Genomic DNA, 27,633 nt, shown 5'->3' on the forward strand with positions numbered 1-27,633 from the left:
AACACAACGGAAAACATGCTAATACAAAAGACTACATTTTTAGGAAAGATATTTTCTGACAGTAATAAAAGAGAAACTGGATTGAGAGATCTGATCAGTTACAATCATCCAAGCACATACTGTTTTGTTTTGTTTACTCAAAAGATACATCTATCTTTTTATTCGGCATTAAAAAAAAAAGAAATCACAATCTTGAAAGGTGTGTAAGCATGTATTCCAGAAGCATCACAGGTATATTTTGTGGCTGTAAATCACAACCCACTGTGAACAGGAAGGAAACAAAGACTTCAAACACTCTATAAAGTAGGTTAGGATCTTTTTACCTAATGGTCCTTCCCCTGCAGATTCCAATACTTGAGCAGCTTCCTGTGATACAACTGTTATTGCACCAACCACTGATTCATGGTTTACATCGCCATTTGGTGTGCCATCTGGAATTATAACTAATCCATGTTTCTAAAAATACAAAAGAAAAAGCCTACTTATATGAGAGAAGTACTAAAATATAATTGGACAGAGAAGATTTTAAAAAGCTTTTCAAGTTGATCAAAACAGTTACAGTGAAACGCACCATTAATCCTACCCTAAGGTCAGCTTTTGAGAGTGCACAAGAATAGTAACGATTCTTCCTCTTTTTTATTGACCTTGATTTCATGCCCCATTCCTGGATTTCTATTACTGCAAAGTAACTACTACCAACGTACCTCTCCTCTCTTCATTGTTTCCTTCAGGTCAGCCAACTCCTCTCTGAGCTCATCTCGCTCATTCTTAATGCAGTCAAAGTAATCTTTCTGTCTTTCTAGGGCCTGGGTTCAGGCAGATAGCAAGAAAAAGAATGGCACAGAGAAAAAGCGTATGACAGATAGCAGACAGATTTTCTACAAGTAAATACAAAGAGCTCAATAAAAGTAAAGAAACTAAAAGGGATGTTTAAAATATACATAAACATACATCTCTGATAACTACCTTACACAAGTCACATATCTAGCCTCATTGCTGCATGCTTGTCATGACATTTTTTTCCCAGGTGAGTCCTTGTATATTCTATAATAGATTTTTATTTAGTGGACTATTTTTGCTAGATTTTGATAACTAAACTGAATACCAAAAGAGTAAGTGATTCTTCTTAACACAGGCACTATGTGGCCAGAAATAAAATTTGCTGAAATTCAATTGACAAAGATTCTAAAACATTACATTCAGTGAACTAGTTTCTCTACCTTTTATAAGGTAGAGCAGTAAAAATCTTACCTCATAAAAGACCTTGGATATATAAGCCTGAACTCCACTTGCAAAAACTAGTTTATTTACTGCTTGCTTAAGTATTACAACCATACTTTACTAAAACCAAAGCAATTGGTTTTAGAGGAAAAAACCCCAGGAAACACTAGGAGTACTATTATAGCACAAGAAAGGATTGCAGCTAAAAAAGCACAATATGGACGCAGATGGGTTTGCCTACCTATGCTGGAGCTGTGTTACCTGGCAATTAGTCAGATACTTTCACTTGACTGGGCAGCATCCCAGTATTCCATTCAAATTCAAAACTGCATGCATTACAAACAATCCTGACCATACAGCAACTGCAAAAGCGTACACACACATTTTGCCAGGAAAATTATCCAGCTAAACCTTGCATCATGCATGAATGTTTAGGAATGGACTGATAGGAAGAAAGAAATGAAGGTGTATACCTTTGCACTGTAATTGTTCCAGGTAACAATTGCAGTATGGTGAATTTTAGTAATTATCTAGAATCTGCATAGTAGAGCAACGTAATACTGCATTACTCTTAATTTCAACAGAAAAATTTAACTGCTGTTGCACTTGACCTATTAGTATGTAAGCGTAACATTTAAAACACAGGTAAGTCAACATGTGTGAAAGCATTAGCTGTCACATCATAATTTAAGAAGTCATAGAATGCCCTTTTATTTCCTAACATATACTAGATCTCTATAACTACATGATAAACAGTGTGAAGAACCTTAATCACTACATCATTTTCTGTTACATTTAAAGATAACATACACCTTTTCTGTTTTTGAAGAACAGCAGCAGAGACAGAGAGGGAAGTAAGCTCACCCACTTGAGAGAATGGACACAAACGCCCAGAATCCCACTGCAGACACAGATCCTCTGTGTGCTTGGCAGTGCCCTGTGATGCTGCTGACCTTCCCTAAACATCCTTTCTATCCTCACCTCTTAGGTGCAAGTGTTGGAAATCAGAAAATTTTCATGGGGAAGGAAGTGAAACCAATATAACTACCATCACCACCATGAAGAGATTAGTAATCATTATTCAGTGTTGAAGAACTTTAGTAAAACTGCTAGCGTTCATACGTTTAGGGGTTACAATACATTACATGGATTTTGTACTAAATCTAGTCCTGCAGCTCTTCTATCATGGGGCAATAGGGAGGGGAGGGAACAAAAATCAGGACAACTAAGCTCTGCAGGCATGTTTTAACACACCAGTACGATTAAAATCCGATCACTTGGCAGAAAGCACATTTGGCTGTGGTCCTACTTTCTAAATATTCCAAAAACCTTAACGAAATCTATACTAAACTCCGACACACCATTGTTAATTTCAAATTGGCAATGCATGTACAATTTGGAGCCACAGAACAGTAAAATAGCTGTATATTTCAAGAATGTAACCTGGAAGTTATAGTTCAGTGTCCTCAAATTCATCTAATTGAAAACCAAATATAACTGCAAATTTCAATCACTTTGTAGAAACAGGACAACAGGCAGGTGTAAAAGACTCATGCTATCTCTGTTCTGCTTGCCTCGCTTTCTTCCTCTGAGGCAGCATCAGTCTTGCATAGGTTGTAAAACCAGGTTACAATTGTAGTTACAAACTACTCCTTTCTGAAGCTGGACTAGAATAAAAATTCGAAAAGGTACTCAGTATTGGGGACAGATTCAAAAACTCTGAGCTAATAGAAGTATATAAATGTTTTTAGATAACAGAAGTAAGAAATAAAAGACAACAGCATTTTTACATTTTTAAAAATTAAGATATTTCAATTCTAAGATGGTAAAAAAACCTAGAAAAAAATCCAGTTATGGTGTTTAGAAGAACACAGAAACTGGCAGGGAAAATTCAGCTAAAGGAGCAAATATCTTTCTCGTCAGTCTGGCTGGTAGCTTTTTTTTTTTTTTGAACATTAGATAAATGATATGCTTTGTACTAACTCTGGCAATGTATTTGACAGAAAAAAGTGCTTGCACAAAAAATTGCACAAATTGAGAGAGTTCAGTGCACAAATGTGAAGAGTAAGTATGGGAACAATATGATTAAAGATAAAAAAACGTTTAGAAGATTGCTCAGAAAACACTGAAAAACATTGAAGTATTATTTTATGATGGAAGAGACGATTGCAATATGGATTGAAGGACTGAAACATGAAATAAATATGGACTGAATAAAGACAGTATAAAAGGGCTTTTTTTAACCAGGCACCACTAATTAAAAGAGAACTTGTCAAAAGTGATGTGAACTCCAGCAAATACAGCATTTTTCAAAGAAATCTGCATATGTCAATCTGGTGTAGAAGTCATTTAGTTAGAAATGACCCCAGAGTTACTAACAGGCAGACGATTCCTTTCTAAAGGCTTTCCAGCTAAGTCCCTCTCACCACCAGGCAATCTACTCGCAGCCCGCAACGGCCACAGGTTCAGAGCCATGTAGTGATCACCCAGGATCAGGCTGACTCTGACAGTTTCACCGCTTCTGTATTGCCCAGAAGCAAAGCGGACAAACTGTCTGAGCTACACTAGCTGCGTAGTGCGTATCAACTCAGTTCTTCCTCTACCATCGTTCTTTCTATGCAGGAGCCCTGCAAATGCTCCTCAAAAAGCCCCAGACAACCACTGTTTCGATTCCAACTCTCAATTCCAATAGTCAGTAACTGGGGTATTTTGTTTGCTGTATCATAAAATCTTCTTGGTTCGGTGTCGCACCCAAGCTAGCCAGCTCTAGAAGGGTCAGAAGTGCAACACAGGAATGTGCAAGTGTGGCTGCAGAAAGTTAATTCAAGACCGTATTTTTTAGCACTAGCTATGCCAAATGCAAGCACAATCTACAAATCTTCACTGAGTCTTCTCTACATTTTGACCCTTAGATCTTGCACCTCCCTAGGCTTTCCATTGTTTAGGGTATTTTGTGTCTCATCCAGGCAGTGGAAAGCAGATCATTTTTAAATCCATCACAAGTGTTATGCAAATTAAGATGACAATAGAGGCAGGAGCCAAATCGCAAGCAAGGTTTAAACTGTTCAAGGCTTTGAAAGTTGTATTTGCCTCTAAGGAGATTAAAAGCTTTAAAATTAATTTCAAATCTGTATAAAAAGATATTGGTATGTCACTATGGATCAATATACAGACCCAGACAATTTTTACATTTGCTAAGAATAAGGAAATGATGACTTTTTCAAGCCCTGATTACAGGTAAAAATATTTTGTACAAATTATAAAGTTGTATGCATAACAGTGTATAATTTTATAGATTTAATTAGTATTGTTCATCAATACACAAACATAAAGTGAAGCTCATTTTCTAAATAAGAGAAAGACTAAAATGTTTTAAATATGTCAGTTGGGAACGGCCTTCATTTCTTTGGAGTACACAGCATTCCTTGGGGGGTGGGGGGCACCCATCTACTTCTAAAAAGAAAGAATACTTTCCCCCCATATTTGTTTCATACCCCTATTTTTTTATCTTTCCAATTAATTGTCTCCTGGAGATCAAACACCTCTTTGGTTATGGAGTCTATATTCTGCTGCATGCGTTGATTCTCCTGTAGTAAATAGGATGAGGGAGGAATAAAAGAGGAAAGAGAAGTAAGAAAATAACATTCAAAAAGATAAAGGAAATTAAATAGTAAAAGTTAACCAAAGACTTGATGAGTATGAAATTAAAGAAAAAGGGTGCTACCAAGCATAACATAGTATTTCCCTTACGAATTCATGCAAGAGAACGGTAATTAGTTTTATTCAATCATTTCATGTTGATGGGAGAATTTAGCGCAACTAGAGCTGTTTTTCTTTAGTAACAGTTCCCATTGCAGACTGGGGATAATGTCCTTTCTTTAGGAAAATAATTACACTGTGCTAATTTACAAATACCTTCAAGTCCTATTTGGAAGTGAACACTTATGTAAAATATTAATAAAACCACTTGTTAACATCACAGAAAACTTTAGAGAAAGTGTAACGAAGGAAGTGTGAATCAAGGATGCAGGAAGCGAAACATGGCTGCAGACTTCTTTCTGATACTGTATTAATACATATCAAGTGTGGTCCTATTTATCTAACACTGCATTTTGCTGTTTGCCCTGCAAACAGAACTAAAATTCTTTGCTATGCTCATATAATTATGTATGAGGATGACATAAGAATTTTTAGGGCTAGAGATAATTTTTTGCGTTCCTAATGAGCGAACTTGATGTTACATCTGGGAATGGAAGACAATGTCTTTCTGTAAAAAGCTAAATGGCTTCAGATAGATTATCTGTCAGTGTTAATAGATGGAGAAGTTACTCAAATAAATGTTAAGTTTGGAGCAAATTGTCTTTATCTTTGAAGGGACTGCATGCCTTTAGTGAACATTCAACACACATATGCTACGTGCTACCAAAGCAAACACTCCAGACAAATCTACTGTATATTTTTGATTCACATACTTTAATAAAACAACCACCACCAAAGGAGAAAATATAAAGTGTTTTTTTTTCCTTCACAGTGAAGTCAAAAAGAATCCAGAGTAAGTGACAGAACTACCACCAGAATTTGCCAAGTTTTTGCCTGTCAGCCTTAATCTGCAAAATACTGGTTCTTGGGCTAATCTTACACCTTTTCTTCTGCTAGTAAGTCGTATCAACTCCAGTTTAAGAAGCACATTATTTTCTCAGTAACTACAGCAGAACCAGGACTTTTCAGAAGTCTTTTGGAGTTACTGTACTACTGCCTGGAGAGCACAAGAACTTAATGCGGAAAGAAATTGATAAACCAAATGCAATATTATATAGCTTTTGAAAATCGGGTAGTGGAAACTGTGGCCTATACACTTAAAATCGTCATTTTTTTACTGAAACCAAAAGGCAGTGGGAAAATGACGTACTAATCGAACTACAATTTACGGTGCTAGAATCAAAATCAATGGGAAATGGACACCTGCATATTGTTGACAATATATATCTTTGTGGACCATTTTAAAATTAAGACTGGTAATAGCTCTGGGATTTTAGGGCACATTTCTTCTGGAAACAAATCAAAGGGAGGACAGGGGAAAAGAAAATAAGACACCACACACTCAGCAACATGGCTATGACCCAGTAACATAATGACTAGTGTTGCTATATTTATGCTCGACTGGTAAGCAAACAAACATTGGCTACCACAAACTTCAGTGGTTGATGCTCACAAAAATCTGAAATAACTGAAAAGGAACCTTTTGGGAAAGGCAAAGAATAATATTTGGTATTATCCATGCATCAGAACTTCTGGCTATGCAAACATTAGTTCTGCCCCCACAAGAAAGGACAGATACAAGGAACATTCATGAGAGAATCACGATTTGGGATTTCACACATTTGAAAACTCTGCGAGACGTTTTCATCTTTATGAACTGAGAGATTGATAGCTTAAATTGCACCCACTAAAACAAGATAAATTCTTTCTTAAACATGTGAGAGAGTATTTAAAATCATTCTGTGTATGATTGCTGTTCCCATTCAAATCTTACACCATATCTACTTGCACAAGTTCTGTCATACTCTATTCTCATATTAACATACCTCTATCAATTCATCTCTCTGTCGAAGGCCCTCTTTAAGTTCATCCAGCTTATGCTGCAGAACACTGCACGTGTGTTTCTGCCTTTCCAATTCCTATATTAAATAAATTAATGATTTATTTATTTTGAGGCTGACACTCATTTTCAATATACAGTTTAAAAAAGTTAGTAATATGGCTTAACATAACATTACCTAAGAAATTATTGCAACAACTTTAGAAATTCTACCTACCAAGTGGCCAAAAAAATCACAGAATCAGTGTTTTAGGTAAGTTCTCCAGATACTTACTATGCAGAAGATTTTACTGAGTAAAATTCAGAGTGGAGAGAAAAGATGCCATAAAGGTTTAAGCACAATATTAACGAGAAAGCTCAGATATTAAATTTATCTAAATATTGCTGGGAAAAGCAGCCACACAGATCTTCACTTTCCAAGAAAGTGGGACTGAACATGTCCGATTCAAATGCATACTTTCTCATTACTGTGTTGCATTAATTAAATGGAATTAATTTGCATTTAATTGGGGTGGTGTGCTTGGGGTTGGGATGTGTTTTGGGATTTGTTTGGTTGGGGGAGGAGTGGTTTGGTTTTTGGGCAAGTGATTGGTTTTTTTAAAAAGAAAACCAAAAGACAATACTCAAAACATCTTTGGCCACAGACTTTTCCACTAATCCGCGAGTTTTCAACTGTTCTTACTAAGCAGTCTTAGTAAGACTAAGTTCTTACTAAGCTTCTATGGTTTATCCATATTACCTACAAAAAAAAATTGTTAAAGATCAGTACCTTTGACTTCTCTTCATTCTCCCTGTAGAACTCTGCTATCTGTTCTTCTTTCTCCTCAATGACATCCTTTAGGGTATCCACTTGGTAAATCAAGTTGTTTTTCTCATTGTCTAGCTGAGCATTGGAAACCATAGCTTTCTTGTACTTCTCTTCAACTTCAGCTAGTGAATCCTATAGATAGTAGAAAGGCTTACATTCGTCTCATTTTTTGATGTATTATTACAATGTTAAAATACCACCATCATGCTGAAGAGTGCTACCTGTTATACAGTAAAATTCAGCAATCATTTTTGTTTCTGAATTACTAGTGTCTTCTTTTTAGAAATACCAAGTCATAGTTCAATTTCCATTATTCAGGTTAAGTCATACAGAGCAATGAAAAGTTATCATTATAAAAGTATGAAAATGATAATATTCCACCTGCATTTTCTGCTCTGCTACCTTCACAACTTAAAATGATAATATTCCACCTGCATTTTCTGCTCTGCTACCTTCACAACTTAACTCACAGCGATAAAGTAGTAGTATCACAGTTTTATTGTATTTTTAGTGTTTCGGAACGAGGCAACAAATCTGACAGAAAGGAGAACTCATGCAATTAAGTGACAAAAAAAAAATCATCACAAATATGTCCAAGAGTAGCTTTAACTTAATGCTCGTTATTTAAATAGTGCTGTATATCTCACATTCAAAGTTTTAAGGTAGTCACACTTCTTAAGTAATAATGATTCTCTGTTTAAGCAGACATATTGTCTATTTCTCAGTAAGATTTCAAAAAACGCATGTAAAGATTCACATACTTCACTCTCTACCTAAAGCTGCACATACACCTTGCTATATACGATCTTATGCAATTCTTTCACACTTACCAAAATGATTTTATCCTATTTTTTCTCAGTACTGTAAGAAATTCAACTATTCAAATACCAGAATTATCACTTATAAACATGCAATGATTTCAATATGCATGCTTTTAAAAAAAAAAAAAATTGAGTTTCAGAGAGTCCTAATTTCAGAATTGAAAAATAACTATTAACCCATTCCCTTTCCAAAGTAGATCTGTGCCCTACTACAAATCCCCTAGTATTTAACGTAATCTCTTCTTTGAAGACATAGGTAGCATAACCTCCATGTTTATGACAGTAGAAGTACTAGCACAGGAAGGGCATCAGGCTTGGGTTTTCCAGAAAAGAGAACAGTAGGACTAAGGACTGAGATATTAGAGGAGAGAGTGGTAACAATCTAAGTTTCCTAACAAAACCTAAAAAAACGAACCCCCAAACCCTATTTCATGTTATAAATCTCCATTTTGAGAAGGCTGTCCTTAAAGCACATCTCCATCCCTTATTGGATGCAGGGGGAAACATTACCACCCAGGATGAGAAGACGACTGAGGTACCTGATGCCTTCTTCACCTCAGTCTTTAATAGTAAGACCAGGTATTCCCAGGGTATTCAGCCTCCTGAGCTGGAAGACAGCGATGGAGAGCAGAATAAACCTCCCATAATCCAGGAGGAAGCAGTTGACAACCTGCTGCACCACCTGGACACTCACAAGTCCATGCGGCCGGATGGGATCTACCCAAGAGTACTGAGAGAATTGGCAGAGAAGCTGGCCAAGCCACTCTCCATCATCTATCAGCAGTCCTGGCTAACAGAGGAGGTCCCAGGTGACTGGAGGATGGCCAATATAACACCCATCGATAAGAAGGGCCAGAAGGAGGATCTGGGGAACTACAGGCCTGTCAGTCTGACCTCAGTGCTGGGGAAGATTATGGAGAGATTCATCCTGAGTGCGCTCACTGGGCATGTGAAGGACAACCAGGGGATCAGGCCCAGCCAGAATGGGTTCATGAAATGCAGGTCCTATTTGACCAACCCGACCTCCTTCTATGACCAGGTGACCTGCCTAGTGGATGAGGGAAAGGCTGTGGATGTTGTCCACCTGGACTTTAGTAAGGCCTTTGACACTGTTTCCCACAGCATCCTCCTGGAGAAACTAGCTGCTCATGGTTTGGATTGGTGTACTCTTCATTAAAGAATTGGCTGAATGGCCGAGCCCAGAGAGTGGTGGTGAATGGAGTTAAATCCAGCTGGCGGCCAGTCACGAGTGGTGTTCCCAAGGGCTCAGTTTTGGGGCTGGTCTTGTTTAACATCTTTATCAATGATCTGGAGGATGAAGGGATCAAGTGCTCCCTTGGTAAGTTTGCAGATGACACCAAATTGAGCAGGAGCGTCAATCTTCTGGAAGGTAGGAAGGCTCTGCAGAGCAATCTGGACCAACTGGATCAATGGGCTGAGGCCAACTCCATGAGGTTCAACAAGGCCAAGTGCCAGGTCCTGCACTTTAGTCACAGCAACCCCATGCAACACTACAGGCTTGGGGAGGAGTAGCTGGAAAGCTGCCTGGTGGCAAAGGGCCTGGGGGTGTTGGTCGACAGCTGGCTGAACATGAGCTAGCAGTGTGCCCAGTTGGCCAAGAAGGCCAATGGCATCCTGGCTTGTATCAGGAACAGTGTGGCCAGCAGGAGTAGGGCAGTGATCATCCCCCTGTACTCGGCACTGGTGAGGCCGCACCTCGAGTACCGTGTTCAGTTTTGGGCCCCTCACTGCAAGAAGGACATTGAGGTGCTGGAGCGTGTCCAGAGCAGGGCAACGAGGCTGGTGAGGGGTCTCGAGAATAAGTCTTATGAGGACTGTCTTAGGGAGCTGGGGCTGTTTAGTCTGGAGAAGAGGAGGCTGAGGGGGGACCTCATTGCTCTCCACAACTACCTGAAAGGATGTTGGAGTGAGGCAGGTGTTGGTCTCTTCTCCCAAGCAACTAGCAATAGGACGAGAGGAAATGGCCTCAAGTTGTGTCAGGGAAGGTTTAGTTTGGATATTAGGAAAAATTTCTTCACAGAAAGAGTGGTCAGACATTGGAACAGGCTGCCCAGGGAAGTGGTGGAGTCACCATCCCTGAAGGTGTTAAAAAAAAACAAAAAAAAAACGCGTGGATATGGCACTTCAGCACATGGTTCAGCAAGCATGGTGGTATTGGGTTGACAGTTGGACTGGATGATCTTAGAGGTCTTTTCCAACCTTCATTATTCTGTAACTCTAAATTTTATCATAGTCCTACGTATTTATCTCTCTCTTCCAATCACTAAATTCTGGAATTTTGTGCTGGAGAAAAACAGTATTTTAGAAACCCCAGAAAAAATAACTTAATACATATCCTGATAGAATACAGATCAGAAAAGACAAGGCACTACAAGTAATGAAAAGATAAGAAAGGTACCATTATCACCTGGGAAGCAGTAAATAGCAAACAGCAAAGAAGATTCATGACAAGATAGAAGAAAATAAAAAAAAAAGAACACACGTAAGTGCATTCAAGTAATTCTTAAGTTTTACATTAAAATCACAGAAAACATTTTTGTGATGGTGTAAACATGACAAATTTTTTAAATATCGGTAAAACAGAATGTCAGAGACAGCAAACCTTCCAAAGACTTTCAAAGAATAATTTAGAGGAAAAAAGAAAATACTACAATTTAAATAAATGCTATAGTCCTTTTATGGGGAGACACAAAATTTAACAAAAAGTACAACTAGGAAAAAATTCCGATGTGATTGTTTCTGTGAGTGTGGTGAGTGGAGTCATGTAGTAACTTAGCTTCGCAGATCTCTGGATACCATCTAGTCCAATCTCATAACTAAAGAGGGCTAACCAAGATCAGGCTGCTCACGGCTCATCTCCAGTCCATTTTAAGTATCTCCAGGCATGCAGACTGCAGAACCTTGCTGGACAACCTGCTCCAGTATCTGACTGTCTTCCTTGTGCAAAGTCTTTTTCTTGAGGTCTAATTGGAATTTCTACCTTTACAATGCAACTTCTGTCTGTTGCATCTTGCCCTGTCATTGTGCACCTCTGAAAGGTGTCTGTCCTGTCTTCTCCACAAACTTCTATAAGGCAGCTGAAACCAGCAATGATACTGCTGCCCACCCCCACAAGACGTAACAAGGCCTCATTGTATGCCACATACTCCAGGACTCCAGCCTTGAAGAGGAGACTAGGTTGGGGCTTAAAAGATTGGAATAAAGTGTCATTAATCAACAAGTTAATGGGGGGGAAAAATCCACCGTTATCGAAGAGGAATAAATTTATTTTGAGACAGAAGAGGAGAATTGCTTCTGAGAAAGACTCTAAGCTACACCTAAGACTCTCCAACCAGTTAAAAAAATCTGGAACATTGCTAAGCCTTCTTTGGAACTGTTCCTTCTTTTCAAGTATTACACATATTCCCTATGGTTCCAGAATTCCACATAGCTTCAGTAATCTTCCATAACTGGAAGAATTTCAGAAGCACTTGAATGAGGCAGTAGGATGCCAAAGGATGAAGTGATGGGAACAGGCTGGAATGAAAATGGATAGGGCTCTGCACATAATCTAAAGCTATGAAGAAATACCACCCATAATTCTATCAAGTAAAGCCAGAGTGCTATGCAAATTAGCCTGCTTGGCTAGAACAAGACGATTAAACCCAGTAGACATCAGAAGACAGCTCCGTTAACTGCATAAAAGAAAAATTTTGAGGAAAGAAAAAGGATTCCTTTCTAGTTGATGCAAGGGAATATAGAAAGAATCGAACTGAAGACATTAAAAGATTTGAAGATGTAACTGAATCAGAACTATCCACATTAGAATTTATTCTGCTGACACCCAGCAGATCTGTAGCCAGGTAAAAACCACACTCTTAGCAGCACAAGGGATGGGCAGCCACAGAGATGTGAAGGTAGTGCGACTACAAATCACTGTTACTCAACGACTGAAAACACACTTAAAAGAAGTGTAAAAACAGGTATCCTAGTAACTCTAACATACTCCAAACAAAACTGCTGAAGCACAAGCTGAGAAAAAGGCAACACCTTCTTAATTAGAAAGAAAGGTTCTTCATCTCTAGGGAAGGCACATTAACTTGGGAACATATTATTCAGTATTAACAATAGCATAAAATGCAATTCAATTTCGTAAGCCAAGCGTAGAACAAGACCTTAATGTCTATTGTACACCTGCTCTTTGCTAACTGTGATGAATTACAATAAATAATAGTGCATTTGTAAATGATTCAGAACAGTAGTCATGAGATGCCAAACATGCAAAAGTGTGAGTTTGCTTCATATTTTCAGAATGGATCTATCTCGCATTTCATTCAAGTTCAGCACAATTATAGCTATGTCTAATAATCTTGTAATCCACTGCTTTTTGAAGTCCTTTCAATATTCATATGGCAATATGATTAAAACAATATGTACTTCATCTGAGCATATGGCTATGAGTTTCAAGGTTACTTATCCTCTAAAGAGGAAATAATTTTTGCTACACTGAACAGCTCAAATTACATCTTTTCTCTTTACTATATCATCTAGTATGTTGTTTAACCAAGGAAATTCAAGGAAGCTGTTAAATATATCACTGTTACATGCTCTAATACAAGCAGCATTCATTAAATTCATTCTCTCCATATTTGTTTTATGTCCATGTAAAGATCTCTACTTTAAGAGTCATTCACAATTAGGTAGTATAAAAGAGAACAGAACAAATATCCCGAAAAATATTTGTAAGCCACATGATTTGCTGTTTTCAGCTTCCTTTCAACATATAAGATGGGAAAATAACCATATTTAACTGCAAACTGTTAATTGTGTGAAAACTTACAAAAGAAAAGCATACATACTAATTTAAACTCAAAATACAAACAAATCTCATTAACCTAATGCTGAAAATACTAACCTATAATTTCGAGAAAAATAATGGGAATGTAAACATAAGCTTAAAAAAAAAATTCTTTTGGAATGGCAAAAGATTAAAACAAAAATAATCTTCTCCTCCAATCAATATGCCTGCCCAGCTGCATTTCAGCACATTTTTTCAGAATGGCTTTGGTTTTACTTTATAAACATAGTATTTGAGGAAACTTGGAAGACTAATTCTTAATTTCTTAAGTTATTTTCTCATAAGTATATTCCATTTCTTTCTTTCCCATTCAATACATAGTAGATGTTCATTATTTGGTTTATGTTAAAATAGTATTGAACTTTCATATTTTTAGCAGGTTTTTTCTGGTAAGATAATGAGTTTGAATTTATATTTTTCAGAGTTTTCTTAGCAAATAAACGGATATTCAAAATAATTACTATCTCATGTACATTTAAATCACATCTTAAAAATTTACTTGCATGACAAATTTTAGCTGATGCTTTCTATGCATTAGAAGTTAGATACATGCTTTAAAGAAATTTAAAAACTTGTTAGTAAAGCCTTACATGGTTAGTGGAACCAGTGGTATCTCCATTACCCAGAAATACCCATACAGAATGCATGCTTGGGAGGAGCCCTGATACCTTCAGTTCTTTAAGTCCCTGCATGTATCTCCCTTCTACATCGTGTATCTGGTCCTTAAGATCATAGATATCCTGCAGGACATAGGAATGAACCATTGCATAAGAAGTATGGGGAAATAATTTATAGTCGAAAAAGCATTAAAAGGTTTACATGCATTTCTGTCCATTGCCAAAGCCTGCAATAATTCACAGAAATAATTAATTCACAACTAGATGGAAATAAACATTTTGTTTACATCCCTGAATCCAAGCCATCTCAAATACAACAGAATTGTTTCAAATTTGACAAACAAAGTCTTCTTTTAATATAAGCTGAACTGTTTGCACCATAAATATATATGAACATACCAAATACAACTACCAAGATAAAAACAGAAATCTTGATTAAAAATTACATCCTCGTAACTTTTTCTTACTATTAAGAAATTCTGTAGCAAAGAAAAGTTCCTCCTAACCACACACAAAATTTTAAACTAGCTCTAAATTCTCTGAAAAAGCAGTTTACCCGCAATTCACTGAGGGAGGCATCAGGATCCACCAAACTGCTTGTGTCTCCACTTCCTCTCCTAGATGAGTTGCCACTCAGAGGGGTTGCACTTGTTGAATTGCGAGATGATGGCTTAAAAAAGGAAAAACACCATATCAGGACTCCTGCTGTCATTTCGGGTATACTTGATGTTACACTTCAGAAATTACTTCACAGTCATAGAACACTTTTCTCTCATGTTTTTACCATTTCCTAATATTAACTTATAGACAATATTTTCGATTGATTATTTTCCAGCAGCTAAGTTTCTTCTTGGTGAAATGTGGGGTTTTCTGACTTATCAGTTATCATAACATCACAGTTTTGAGTCTTCTGTTCAGAAGACTTGCATAAGAAGGCTGTTGGTGTTGAAAAACTGTATAAGTTCAAACTATTTCTAAAAATTATAATTTCTACCACCCAGAATTCAGAAGAAAGTCTCCCATAGAATCTAGCATATGAATTTTTATAGCGCTAGCCTCTTAAAATTTAACCTTTCCTGCTAAATATTTCTGAAAGAAAATAAATTTGACAGGAAACTAATACTTGCTAAAAGTAAACTAAAGAATTAAATTCTTTCCTTGGGAGATAAAAGATGCAAAGTATTACTTTTGTAGATAAAAAATATGCCTAAAAATATCTCTTCGCAAGCTCTTAAAAAAATGACTAAAATACCCTCTATTAAAAAACACAGTGTTTATGCTTTTGGAACTATTTTACTACTTGTAAATTTAAGGCTGAACACTGACTTCACTAATTATTAGATCAAAAATTCTTACCCTTGAAAATATTTCTGAATGTGATTTTTCACTCTTTTCTTCCAGCTGAAAGAAAAGGGAAAGTGATCATTATACACCTTTTGCAATGAGGGACTACAGAGGCACCATCTTCTGGTCAAAGATACTAAGAAATATTTAAGAATGAAAAATGACCCAACAAAAAAAAAAAGAAATTCCAGAAGCTAGCATAGATCAAGATAGGAAAAAAATATTCACCCTGAAAAAGTAGTTTTTACCTCAATTGCAAAACAAAGGAATGCTTGTAAAGTAAAAGCCAGAAGCTTGTTTTTAAAGTTTTTAAGAAGTCGTTACCAATATTACAGTGCTGTTCAAAAAAACACGTTTCACTATTTTAAATTTGAACAGGGTAGTGACTACAACACTTGGTGGCATAACAAACATGAAGCTTCATGCAAGTGCACTTCAGACAATCAGTGACACCAGTGTGAATGTTCTAGTTACTAGAAAACACGTTTGTTCCTTCAGTCTCTTTCGTGAAACCTGCAATTACATTAGGACAAAAACAATTCAGGTAAAAGCCCGTAACTAAAGTGTACTAATCAACATCAACCTACAAAATAATTTCAGACTTTATGTATTGAAGCCTAAGCAAAAGAACTACCACCCCCTACTCTTATTCAGGAAACTCTGATATTGTAAACTTATATTGTAGATTTCCATATTTTCTACATTTATGAATCCAAATAGGTGGAATTAAATTAAGACATTAACATGTTGGCATATTTCCTAAAACAAGTATGATACACTACATATGGTATGTCAAATATCTGGCTTCTCCTAACACACCTATTTTTCTCCCAACTCAGGAAGAGGAGATTTGGGAATCTGCTACAATTACAGTAGAAAAAGATGTTACTTTATGAGATCTTTCTTTTTCCTTCTATTGTGGCTTCTACAGAAGCAACATTGCACTTCCATGGCAAATTCACCATCTCCGACGATGTACTGAAATTGTAAGTTGCAAATATTTGTCATCACTGTGACAGTAAAATGATGCTAAGAAACCAATTGATCTAAAGTTTCCATTTGGAATAACTTATGTAAAAAAATAATTTTGGAATCTAATAATGATGATGAGAAAAGCAACTGAGAAGGTAGCATAATTGCCAGTCTCAGCCTCCACACTTTCTTCTGGCAGAGCATTAATTTCAGAAAAGCAGGCTTATTAGAGAGAAGAAAAAAAGCTAAAATTTAAACTGGAGAAATGATTGGTCTTTGTCATGCTTGGAGCATGTACAGATGGATAAATACCATACATGATTACAGTACAAGTTACATAGCACTATGAGAGTATTAAATCATCTAAATGCAGAATTGCAGAAACAGTGGTTGTCAGGGTACTCTAGCAGTCACCTAGTCCAGTCTCCCTTCCAAAGCAGAACTACTGCCAACAGTCCAGGTCAGCTGTGGCTTTATCTAGCTAAGTCTCACCAGCTCCTGAGGATGGAGGTTCTCCAGTCTTGGTGTAACCTGTCAAGAGTGCAACGCTAAGCTCCTTCTGGAGCTTCAGTGGCTCGTCTGAACCTCCTACACTGCAGTACAAGGCTGCTGCCCCTTGCTGCACTGCTTGGCATGGGTATGCAGAGTTTGGCTCTTACCTAATCAAGCAGTTGCGGGCTGCTGATCACCATGTAGCGTCCCTTTTGCTCCACTACATCAGCCCAGTTCTCTCAACCTCTCCTCCTGCTGCATGCACTGTGACTATTATTTTTAAGACATGCCCAAGAACAGTAATTTCCCTATTTTTTCCACCACTAAGAACAAACATTTTGACTGGAAGTAACAACGGCTTCTAGAACTTAACACAGCAATAAAGAAAAGGCAGCTAGGTTTGTTGTAAACAACGTTCAGACTACAGAGATGCCCAAGCAACCTGTCCTGTGATATGCTCCAGTGACTTGGAATTCAGTGCAAGAGCATAGCCAACGAGTGCTCCAGTAATGGATCCTGACAAAATCTCCTCCTGGGTAAATTAAGACTAAAATGCACTAAAGAGGGTACTGTTTAAAGTATTTATTTTTGTCACTAAACCAAGTAGTAGTATTCCAAAAATACACAAAAGACTTAGACATTGTTAATTTCCACAAGAAAAAACCCCCAACATTTTACATTTAAAACAATCTTAAGCTTATCACACACAAAAAATGTGAAGTGTTAACACTTGTCACATGCTTCTAGCAAAAGGCAAAAACCTTTAAAATAAATAAAGCAGCATGCTTTTTAAAAATTCAGACTGCAGACATTTTTGTATAAAAATTGGACCCAACCACTCAAAAAAAAAAAAAAACCACCCCTATGTGCCATTTAATAACTCTGAGTGCTTTTACAGTATTTACTTTCAGTGTTTGAAAGAAAATCCATGGTTAGTAAGTTGGCTGTATTGCCCACAATATAACAACAAGCATTACACTCACACTATTCAAACCTTGGACATCGTCTGCATCGGAAACAATGCTTCCCCTGCGGTTGGAACGACTAAAATAGTCAGCAGCAGTTTCACTTTGATCAGAAAAATCAGAAGACTTCAAAAGATAAGGAGAAGGGTGAAAGAGAACTGAAGATGATACCACAGAATGAAGTTTATTTAAAAGAACAAATGGGAAATCCTAACTTGAATCTCCATTATTGCAATTTATTCTAGCTTTTCTAGCAGTTCACGACTGTAAAATCTTGATTACACCTTTAGATTTTTGCTACTTTAAATGTATCTAAATGAATAAAATGTGCCACTGATATGAATACTTTAGTCAGCATATGCATTGTCTTTAAACACTCTCTTCACATGTTTATTATTCTTACAGTTTACGGTATCTAAAACTAAAGGCAGTGAACATTTATTATTGATTCATTTTCCTTATTTGAGTAATATAAAAAATACAATCAAGAGATACAAAAGGGTTTAGTGCTAATATAGTGCCAAACATAAGCTACAAAAATTACCTTTTTTTAAATAAAGGTTTGTAGAACATCAAAACAGATTATATAATCAGAAGTTGATGAAAGTTATTGTTTTTCTCTACAAATGTTGTCTTTTTTTCAAATCAACACAATCCCAACACAACTAATTATGAGTATGATACAAGCTTCTTCTCCTTGATAATTTTACGAGGCCTTACAGAGGACAAGCTTACTCCTCAAAGCTGTATGTCAGACAGGTGAGGAAAAAATGCTAATGCTACATACCACTGGTAAAAAAAGGCAAAAATATATCTTACCGCATTACAGTCATTACAATGCCATGGGAATTTCAAGTGAAATATTTAACTTAGAAAACATTATGCACATTAAACATAGTATTTAATGAGAAGAGTAGGTTTATCAAAAGTGTCATATTGATAACATTCTATTTTTTGAAGTAAAAAGTTGCTGTGAATATTATATTTAGTTTTAAAAGTGATCATATGAAAGAATGTATCTTTAAATGAACAGTTTGAAAATATATGGTCCTTATTCCATTTTCACCATTAAAAAAATAATTCTTTATTTCTTTATACTTGAGATACATGCGTGATGTAGCCTTATTTTATTCTCATTAAAAGATAGTGAGATGTTTTTTATGCAGATGTGACCAGTTACATATAAAACAGTCTACTGATGAACACCTGTATCAGGTTATGCATGCTTAGGACTACAGAATTTGTATTTTTTTGTCACTGCTTGGTTATGTCCTATTTCTCCGACACAGAATTTTCCAGCTATAACTACATCTACATTTTAAGTAATATATTTTTCCATGTAAGTAAATAAATTTTTGCAGTCAGAAAATTGACTTGTTTATTATACTTTGTGAAATGAAAGTGAAAAGATGCGGAGCAGAATTCTGCTTATATGAATTACGCTTACAGCAAACAAACAAACAACTCAAGGGCTACAAACACGATCTGACAACACTGCACTCTCTCATTCAAAACCAACTTATCTTTGTTATTGAAAAGTCTGTATGTCTGATAAACCTTACTGTTCCTCCTTCTATACCTTTGCCACTTTCAGTATCCTTCTCAACAGGTTTATCAAAACCGACACAGTTTAAGATGGAGATTCACCATACAGTTCTTCAGTGTTTTCTACTGTTTCCATCTTCTCTCTTACTTTCTCTTTTGATTTCCAGTGAGTACTGAGTGACTTGCAATGCATTACCCAGAGTGAAACCAAAATATTAGCCATAGAAACAGTAGAAAGTGAAAGTTATAAGATTTTTACTTAATCTACTCAATACCCTTTTCAGAATTATTTCTTTAAACAAATACTTTTAAGTCTATTAAAACATTCACTAGTGTGAGTGAATGGTACCTTGGTATTATAGGTATCACATATACATACTTAGAACTGCTATATATATTCCTATAGATGTACAAGGTACATACTTTTAAGAAACGAAACTTCATGTTAAGAGAAACTAACACAAGTAGTATTTTCACAGTTCAAAAGACTTTAGAGATGGATGTTAATACCTCTTAGTCTTTGAAATTTCATAAAGCAACAGCAAAATTCCCTTTCTCCTACCCTCAAAAATGCACCCTGACAGCTTTTGTAGGTAAAAACATCCAGTCTCCAACAAATCTGGTTTTATTTGTTTAGTCTTTATAACATTGTTAAAAATATGTGAAAAATGAAAACAGGACAGAACATTTCAGTTTAACCTATACCAGAACACTGATCTACTTTGTGTGTATGACAAACGAGCAGCTGTACCAATGAAACCAAGACAGTTCTGTGACAGAAACAGGGTAGAAGTACATAAAAATCACTTCTCAGCATGAAAAGCTATCTTTGGAATGACCCTTTTAACATGATACAGATCAGGAACAAATATCTCTCCATTTTGAATACTGGTCACCATAACAATGAGCTAGCTACTTCTTATTGAATGATACAACAAAGTTTGCCTCAGTCTTCTTTCTAAAATGAAACACTTTTGCACATGTAGTAACAGTTTCACATGCCTGCCCAACTATGAGGTAAGGTGGTAACTCCAACAACTTGCTATACTCCAGTTTCCAACCGCTTCCAATTATATAATTATAGACATTTAAAAGATGCTTAGAAAAGCAAATTCCTCCTTGCTTCTACACTTTACTATCTTCTTGCCAAAACTTTACATCTCACTTAAAAATCACCTCTCTGACAAACTCTTTTTTGGAAGCGGAATTGAAAAATCAAGACCTTGTGTTGGTCAGTAAAACGATCCCCAGTGTAAATACTCAAAATCGTTGTGCGTTAGTATCAAAGCATTCAGCAAGTCATGCAAGAGGAACGCTCACCACAGGGCTACTTCGAATTGAGCTTGCTCTTGAAGAATAACTGTATTCAGATGGCTAAGGAAAAGTTATGAAGGAAATTTTCACAATTTTCATAGATTTTTGTCTCCAGAAAACAGAGATAACAAAAGAAACAATCAAAAGCCTATTACACTTACAGTTCGAGAACTATATGAGCTACGTACTCCATCACCACACAAAGATGCCTGAGAAAGAGGGAATCAAATACTGTTTATATTCAGTCTCAGAAATAATTATGCCACTCATACACTGTAATTCTTATGCACTGTAATGTACTTTAATCTTGCTCCATCTATGCATTTTCCAGTTAACATTATACTTTTTGAAAGGACGAACAGTTTTTTAAAATTTCCAGCAGCATTTCCTCCTCCTATTATGGACATCTATTTCCAAATATAAATCTAAGAATTCCCTTGAAAAACAGCCAAATATTAAAAAAAAAAAAATCAACTATTTTCAGAAGAAAATTAAATATTTAAATTGCAATTTGGGTTTTACTCTTCTGAAGCCTTCAACGGTTTTAATCCACCCTGAAAGTGAAGCTATATTGTATACTTCTCAGTTTTACTTTGTGCTCACCCATGCAGGTTTTCCCGAAGGAGAATATGGTACAGTTGGACTTGATCTTAGAGGTCTTTTCAAACCTAAATGATTCTCTGATTCTAAAGTGCAAGGCTGAAATCTATTTATGCGGTGGATAATAAAAGCAGCTCTGGGCAACACAATTTAAAAAAAGTAATTAGTCTCATGCTGCTTTCCCCCTGTCTATGAAGGGATGTCTAGTAGAAATCAGTATTGCATGTATATTAGAATTATATGTAATAGCTGCCATTATAGTCTTATTCTCTCACTGGATCTTCTAATGTTTTCTTGAGAACTGGCACAAAGCCAAAAAAGTTATCTCTGTTTGCAATCTAAGTGCAGAAGAGGACCTCAATGACTACATAAAAATATTACATTAGAATATTATTTTCTACATAGTTTTAGCATGTCTCGAAATGGCAGTAGAAGTTGGATTTGAACTCTTGTAGCAGCAAAAGGCATAAAGTTTCAGGCATGCATGTCACTTTTTAAAGACGATAACTTTTTGTAGAGCTATCTTAGCCTTTCCTATGGCACTTCTAGCTACTTTTTATTTTGCAAATATGCAGGTTAGGTTTTCATCCTATTACATTTTTGTATGATTATTAAATTTAAATATAGCACCTTATTTGAAAGTATTTGAAGTGTATTTACCACAAATTTCTGTAATCTCCTGACAACGATTTTTTCCATTCAAACACTCGGATTAGCTTCTTCTTTTAAATCCTTTTTTTTAGTATTATACATGCAGTTATTATTTAGTATGCTTGGATTAACTTGTTCTAACCCCAGAGTTCAACATCATTGTTGTATTCATAAACCTTATGCTTGTCTGTAAAAAGATCAGTAAAACAGCAACTACTAAAATACTTTAACAAGGCCATTTAACAATGTTAAAAACATTAAACTGAATGCCTCCACAAAAATGACACTCACAAGCTGCAGCTTTATTTAAAAATATGAAAAAAATGCATGTGTAATACTGTCAAGCCTCACCGCCATACAATACAAATTTAAGGCAACCATGCAAATGGTGCTTACGAACCAAACTGATACTTCTTATCAAACCAGTGTGTACAGAAGGAGACACCTATGAAGAAAAGTGTAATTTCATATTTGAGGGCGATTCAAGTATCTAAAGATCAGCAAGACATTATGTTACATTGTACTAACCCTGTAACTCCTAGTTGTTGCCACTGGATCACTGTACAGAGAAGATGACTGGAGTGTGAAGAATAGGAAAAGTCAGAAACACTTTTTCTGTGTACATTAAGGTGTTTTTTTCTACTGCTCTATATTCTTCAAAAGTTCTAAAATATTGAAATACTAAATTTGCATCTGTAATACACAAACTTTAAGAAAAGCACTGATAAACATTCCAAGAAAACACTTTGTCTTTGAAATCATAATCTAAAACATTAAAGCAATCTAGTAGTTTTATCAGAAGTTCTGTAGAAGAGAATGATAAGAAATTGAATAGTTTTAAAAAGACACGTCAATTTCCTCTAGCTACTTATTTAAACCTGACCACGACAGTAGCTGCAGGTACTAGAACATACTACCCATCTCACAACAGATCATTGATTTATCATTTATATTACTGTAGAAGAAAGTAGTACATTGGAGCTAAACTTCAGACTTTTTTGTTGTTTTTCTAAATAGGACTTTGAAAATGCAAGTATCACAACTGCTGGTTGCTTTGTTTATGACATACAGCAATCACAAAACAGAAGCTATTTTAAGTTTAAAACCCCACACATGCAGAACACGGTAACTTGCATGTTATCCACTCATTTTATTAAAGGCAACCCCTAAAAGCAAGAAATACAATTGTAACTACTACTAGTTGTCATAACTTGCAGTGTTATAGAAGGAAAGAGAAAGAAGTTTGCTTCTTCTAGCATTAGTAAGCAAATCCAAATATATGTATTTTATAGATATTAAAAAATGAATATAGGAAGAGGAGACAGACCCGAGTATGGTAGGAAGGAACTGGTTTACTATATCTAAGGCTGCTATAATTCCTTTGATCATAGTAAATTCCACTCTGTGAGGAGGAAAAAAAAGAAAAGAGAAAACAAAGGTAGCATCTGTAGATCTTGTAATAAAAGTTCTGTCTTAACAATTCTAAAACGTTGCCAAGCTTAGAACTTCTACAGACATAAAAACTTCTGCTACGGTTAACTCAAAATCCATGTAACTTTCTGAAGCAAATAAAGCACAAAAACCCCCAAACCTACGTATGTACTCTGTACAGCAGCATTATCTATATTTTAATGTCCTGTCCAAAGGAGTAAAAAGTTTTGGTTTTTCTCCCCAATAAATAACAAACCCCTGAAAAGTTTAGATAAACCCTGACAAATCCAGCATGAAACACATGAAAAACATATTTGACAAAACTTGCTAATAATTAGTACAATGATTTGCTTGATCATTTTTCCATTAGGTGCCACCCTGGATCAGAGCATTTGGGGTGAGAAAAGGACAGAAATTCCTAAGAGGTTAATAAGGGATGGACATTTATGTGATCAGCATTAGTCTGTACCCTACCGCTGTTCTTTACACCAAAGTGTGCATGCTGAAAACCTAGCAATTACACTTTGGCTAATTTCTGCTGATTTTTGACACTTCCTAAACAGATCCATACTTATGCATATATGAGGAAAAATTTGATATATACATATAAAGAAGAAAAAGCAGTGACAAAGACGTGGCATAAAGCAGTGCTTTCAGAAAGTGGCATTTCCTATCTCAATAGGCTATAGGAGGTAGAAAGAATCATATCACTCATTTAAGACTGCAGGAATAGGAAAACAGCACCTCAAAAGCACACAGACAAATCCTGTAATACAAATAATTATTAGTAAATATAAAAATTATTTCGGCCTTATCTCACAGGTGTTCACTACTGCTCTAACTCCCCCAACCCTTGACATAACTGCTATTCCATCAGTGCGAAGACCCTCTGAAAAAAATACAAAAATATTTAATTTCTTGGCACTGTATTCACGTATGTTAAACACTGAACCATCTAGAATAGTTTTTGGAAGATCACAGTAATTCACATGCCTTTCTCAACAGTTCACTGGGTTAACATCAAGGTTTATGGTAAATGCAATCTGCTTTACATCTACATTTAAAATATATCTAACTGATAGAGAACAAAGTGTAAATAGAACACATCTCCATCCTGAGTAAACTCGAATGCAGAGAAGTGCCACTTTTAAACATTTCCAAGAGCCTTCCACAGGCCTCCAACAGAACATGCTTTCTATTCAGCTGATTCCATTCATGGGATTACACTGCCATGAGCCAAGTTTCAAACTCAGCTTCAGGTCAGAATTTGGTCTATACTAGAGGTTTCTTTTTTCCTGAAAATATTTCTCCATATGCCAGCAAGCTGATAAGTTTATCTGCAACTGTATTAGTACATAACTCTACACAGTTAGTATATTTATAATAAATCTTTAGTAGAAAACTGACCAATAAATCTTTATGGGAATAAGCAGCTTTCTTCCTTGAACTATGAGATTCACCGTAACCATGACTCTAAGAATAAAATTTAGAAAATTAACACCATTATATAACAGCATCTTGAATCTTAAAATATAAAGAAGTCAAACATAAGGATTTAAGATATTTATCACCTACAACGGAAACACCACAGAAGCTTCTAACTTCATGATTAGAATAATAGGCGATACTTCTAGCACTGTGTAAGAAGAACTGAAAAGTGAAACTATAACCAACCTTCTCTCTGATTAACACAGACTTGGCTTAAGCCAGTATTCACATTTCACAAAAAATGCAAAACCAATAAATAAACTAAAAAAACTTAACATTATAGACTAGTTTAAGCACTATATTGTGTTTGCCTATCTGTAGCTAATTCTGGTAACGCTGCTGTTTAAATAAATTCAGCTCTTTAAGCTGCTGGCATATTCCTTTTAGTGATACTTGGTGCTTTTCTTTGCCTAAGGAGACACATGCAAATCTGACTTGGTGTAATACCAATGAAAATGTGATGCATTATACTATCACTTCATAACAATAAGGAGGATTTTTTTTTAAACTAAAGGTATACAAACCATCTGCTTTTTCTCAGAACTGAAATAATTTTCCATTAGAGTAAAGTTTCTGTATGGAAATGGAGAATACTAATATATGCATATGCACTTTTTTTTTTAATTAAAAGTATGTCTTCCAAGTCTAATCTGTATATGTCACTTCACCACAAAGTTTAGAAGTAACAGATAATACTAAAAAGTGCTTACTGTAAGATAACTGTTTGCAGTACATGACTTCATTAGATTTTCTCCCAGACAAAGTTTTATGCATGCATTCTGTGGAAAGTGTTAGAATCGTACTGCTATTCTAGGTCTGCAACTGTGACAGTACAAACGTATTTTTTCTAAATCAACAATTTAAAGTAGCCAGTTAGTGTCATTACACCTTAAAAACAAAGCACAAAAGCAGTCTTCACTCAAAGACATGCAAAACGTTAACATACAGGGACCGAGTATCTTGCAGATCTATCCTTAGCACTGTCATACTGAAGTAAAAGAAAATGCAGTTAAAATCATGAAGTTAAAAAAAGATAAAAATTAGCTTTTTCTGCAAAGAATGACTAAAAAGGCTTAAAATGGAAATTACAAGAAAACATATTTTACTAATTATGAAAATTTATACATGAAGGAATGCCATTTATCCAATCTAAAGGGCATTCTGAGGCTGGAACGCTTTTTAATAAAAACTTTATCATCACAACACCGCACTTACACCTTTACTTAACTATTAACAGCTTAACAGTCTACTAACAAATATTTAAGTTGCCTAAACTAGGAATACCACAAAATATACAGAAATACCCATTTCTGAAAAACGTAAAATTTGTTTGTATTCCAGCCTTGACTGTAAGACTAACATTGCAATATAACCGAGATAAAAGCTTTCCTGCCATAACTTTTAGCAACATCTTTGTACCTATCAAGGTTGATGCCCAACCTTTGCCACTTTTTTGACTTCTCTTTTAAGGACATTAGAAGAGAGAGACTGGAGAGTCTAATCTCCTTCAGATTTGAAGTTATCTTCAAGACAGACGACTTAACACTTTCTTTGAGCCCTCAAACTTGCTATCACAAAGTGTTAAATTACATCAGTCATTGCAGCACTCCAATTAATACTGTTTTCTACAAAGAAGCATGCTTCCACCAAACTATGGCTTTGGTAAGTATACATGGGAAATGTTACAATGTGAACACATCAGAGCATGCTCACTCCAGGCTACACACCGCAAGATCTCTCCTTCGGGGGGTACTTGCTCTGCTCCTGTGAGACCCACTGACATCCAAAGAACTCTTAACAATGAAATTGAAAAAATGTATCAGTATATAAAATAACTTCTAAAAGCCTCTGATGATAACTGTTAATCTTCACTGAAGGCACAAAATCACTGAGGCAGTCAAAGAAATTCAAAGCACACTCAGAATAAGCTCAGTTGTCTGCTGAGTTCAAGCCCCACCATTTAGTCAAGGGTAAATTACTCAATCTCCATCTCAGTATATTTTGTATGTTAACCAAAGCAAAAACACATCTGAGCAAACTGGTACCAGCTCACAAGTTTAAGTGTTGCCACATAGCGTATTGTAAGTGCTTCTTCTGTAAACCATTTACTGTTTGCAAAGTAGTCAACACTACCCGATGTAAATAATTTCTTTGGTAAAAATATCTGTGTGATAAATTGCAGAAAGACTTAACACCAGGACTTGCAAGATGTTACACAAAACTCAGTTAAGACTACATTTAATTGGTGAAACCTCTTAGTAAGTGACAATAACTTTTTTTGAAGTCACACAGTTTACTCCACCTTTCAAAATAAACAAAACCAACCCTTTTATTTTAGTAATTTGTCCCTCTCCTGGCCTATATATCCAGATCGATGACAAGCTGATTTCTAGGCAGATCTACCAAAACTGGGAAAATGTTTACAAACCCTCAATAAAACCAATCTTTAGCACCACATATGACCTAAAGAAGATATAGGAGAGCTTATACAATAAACACTTCTAGTGGCAGTCTTCTGGATACCTTGCATCATTCAGGTGTTTGCCACTCCTACATCCCCATATTCTCAGAGAAATAAAACCCTGCATCATACTAAACTGCTCTTCAAATTGTATCCTAAGGTATTACTACTTTTCTTCTACAAATATTATAGAAACACCGTAATACTTGAAGTGTAAGAAAAGACAGTGAGCAGACTACCATCAGCATCAGCGTGGAATGAAAGCCCAAGTTACAGATCAGTATTACTCATCTTCAGTAAGTGGCACTGATTCATGATGACCCTGAGTCAGCAGTAGTATTTACTTATTTAATAAAACTTGCCTGTTTGCAGAATTTCTGCGACAGATAGGGAAATAGGAAAGATTCCCCCCTTCCCCCACATTAAACTTATCTGCATTAGACCAC

General features: G+C 35.8%; 1 protein-coding gene across 14 annotated transcripts in view; it reads right to left on the bottom strand.

Moving 5' to 3' along the window:
* The window catches only part of LRRFIP2 (LRR binding FLII interacting protein 2), a 59,576-nt gene that overhangs the window by 6,507 nt on the left and 25,436 nt on the right, over positions 1-27,633 (bottom strand). Inside the window, exons 6-22 of one of the 14 annotated variants that reach the window (XM_075418618.1) lie at positions 26,454-26,519; positions 25,673-25,714; positions 24,646-24,711; positions 23,135-23,209; positions 22,336-22,383; positions 22,208-22,252; positions 20,718-20,765; positions 20,563-20,616; positions 17,716-17,823; positions 15,281-15,325; positions 14,481-14,594; positions 13,976-14,047; positions 7,590-7,760; positions 6,807-6,899; positions 4,716-4,808; positions 705-806; positions 324-456 (exon numbers count right to left, since the gene is read on the bottom strand). In XM_075418618.1, coding sequence (XP_075274733.1) covers positions 324-456; positions 705-806; positions 4,716-4,808; positions 6,807-6,899; positions 7,590-7,760; positions 13,976-14,047; positions 14,481-14,594; positions 15,281-15,325; positions 17,716-17,823; positions 20,563-20,616; positions 20,718-20,765; positions 22,208-22,252; positions 22,336-22,383; positions 23,135-23,209; positions 24,646-24,711; positions 25,673-25,714; positions 26,454-26,519 — 1,375 coding nt within the window. The remainder of the gene's footprint in view (positions 1-323; positions 457-704; positions 807-4,715; positions 4,809-6,806; positions 6,900-7,589; positions 7,761-13,975; positions 14,048-14,480; positions 14,595-15,280; positions 15,326-17,715; positions 17,824-20,562; positions 20,617-20,717; positions 20,766-22,207; positions 22,253-22,335; positions 22,384-23,134; positions 23,210-24,645; positions 24,712-25,672; positions 25,715-26,453; positions 26,520-27,633) is intronic. The other 13 variants (XM_075418619.1, XM_075418620.1, XM_075418621.1 and 10 more) reach the window with 13 other exon arrangements.

This window comes from Opisthocomus hoazin, chromosome 4 (assembly GCF_030867145.1).
Source record: "Opisthocomus hoazin isolate bOpiHoa1 chromosome 4, bOpiHoa1.hap1, whole genome shotgun sequence".
NCBI lineage: Eukaryota > Metazoa > Chordata > Aves > Opisthocomiformes > Opisthocomidae > Opisthocomus > Opisthocomus hoazin.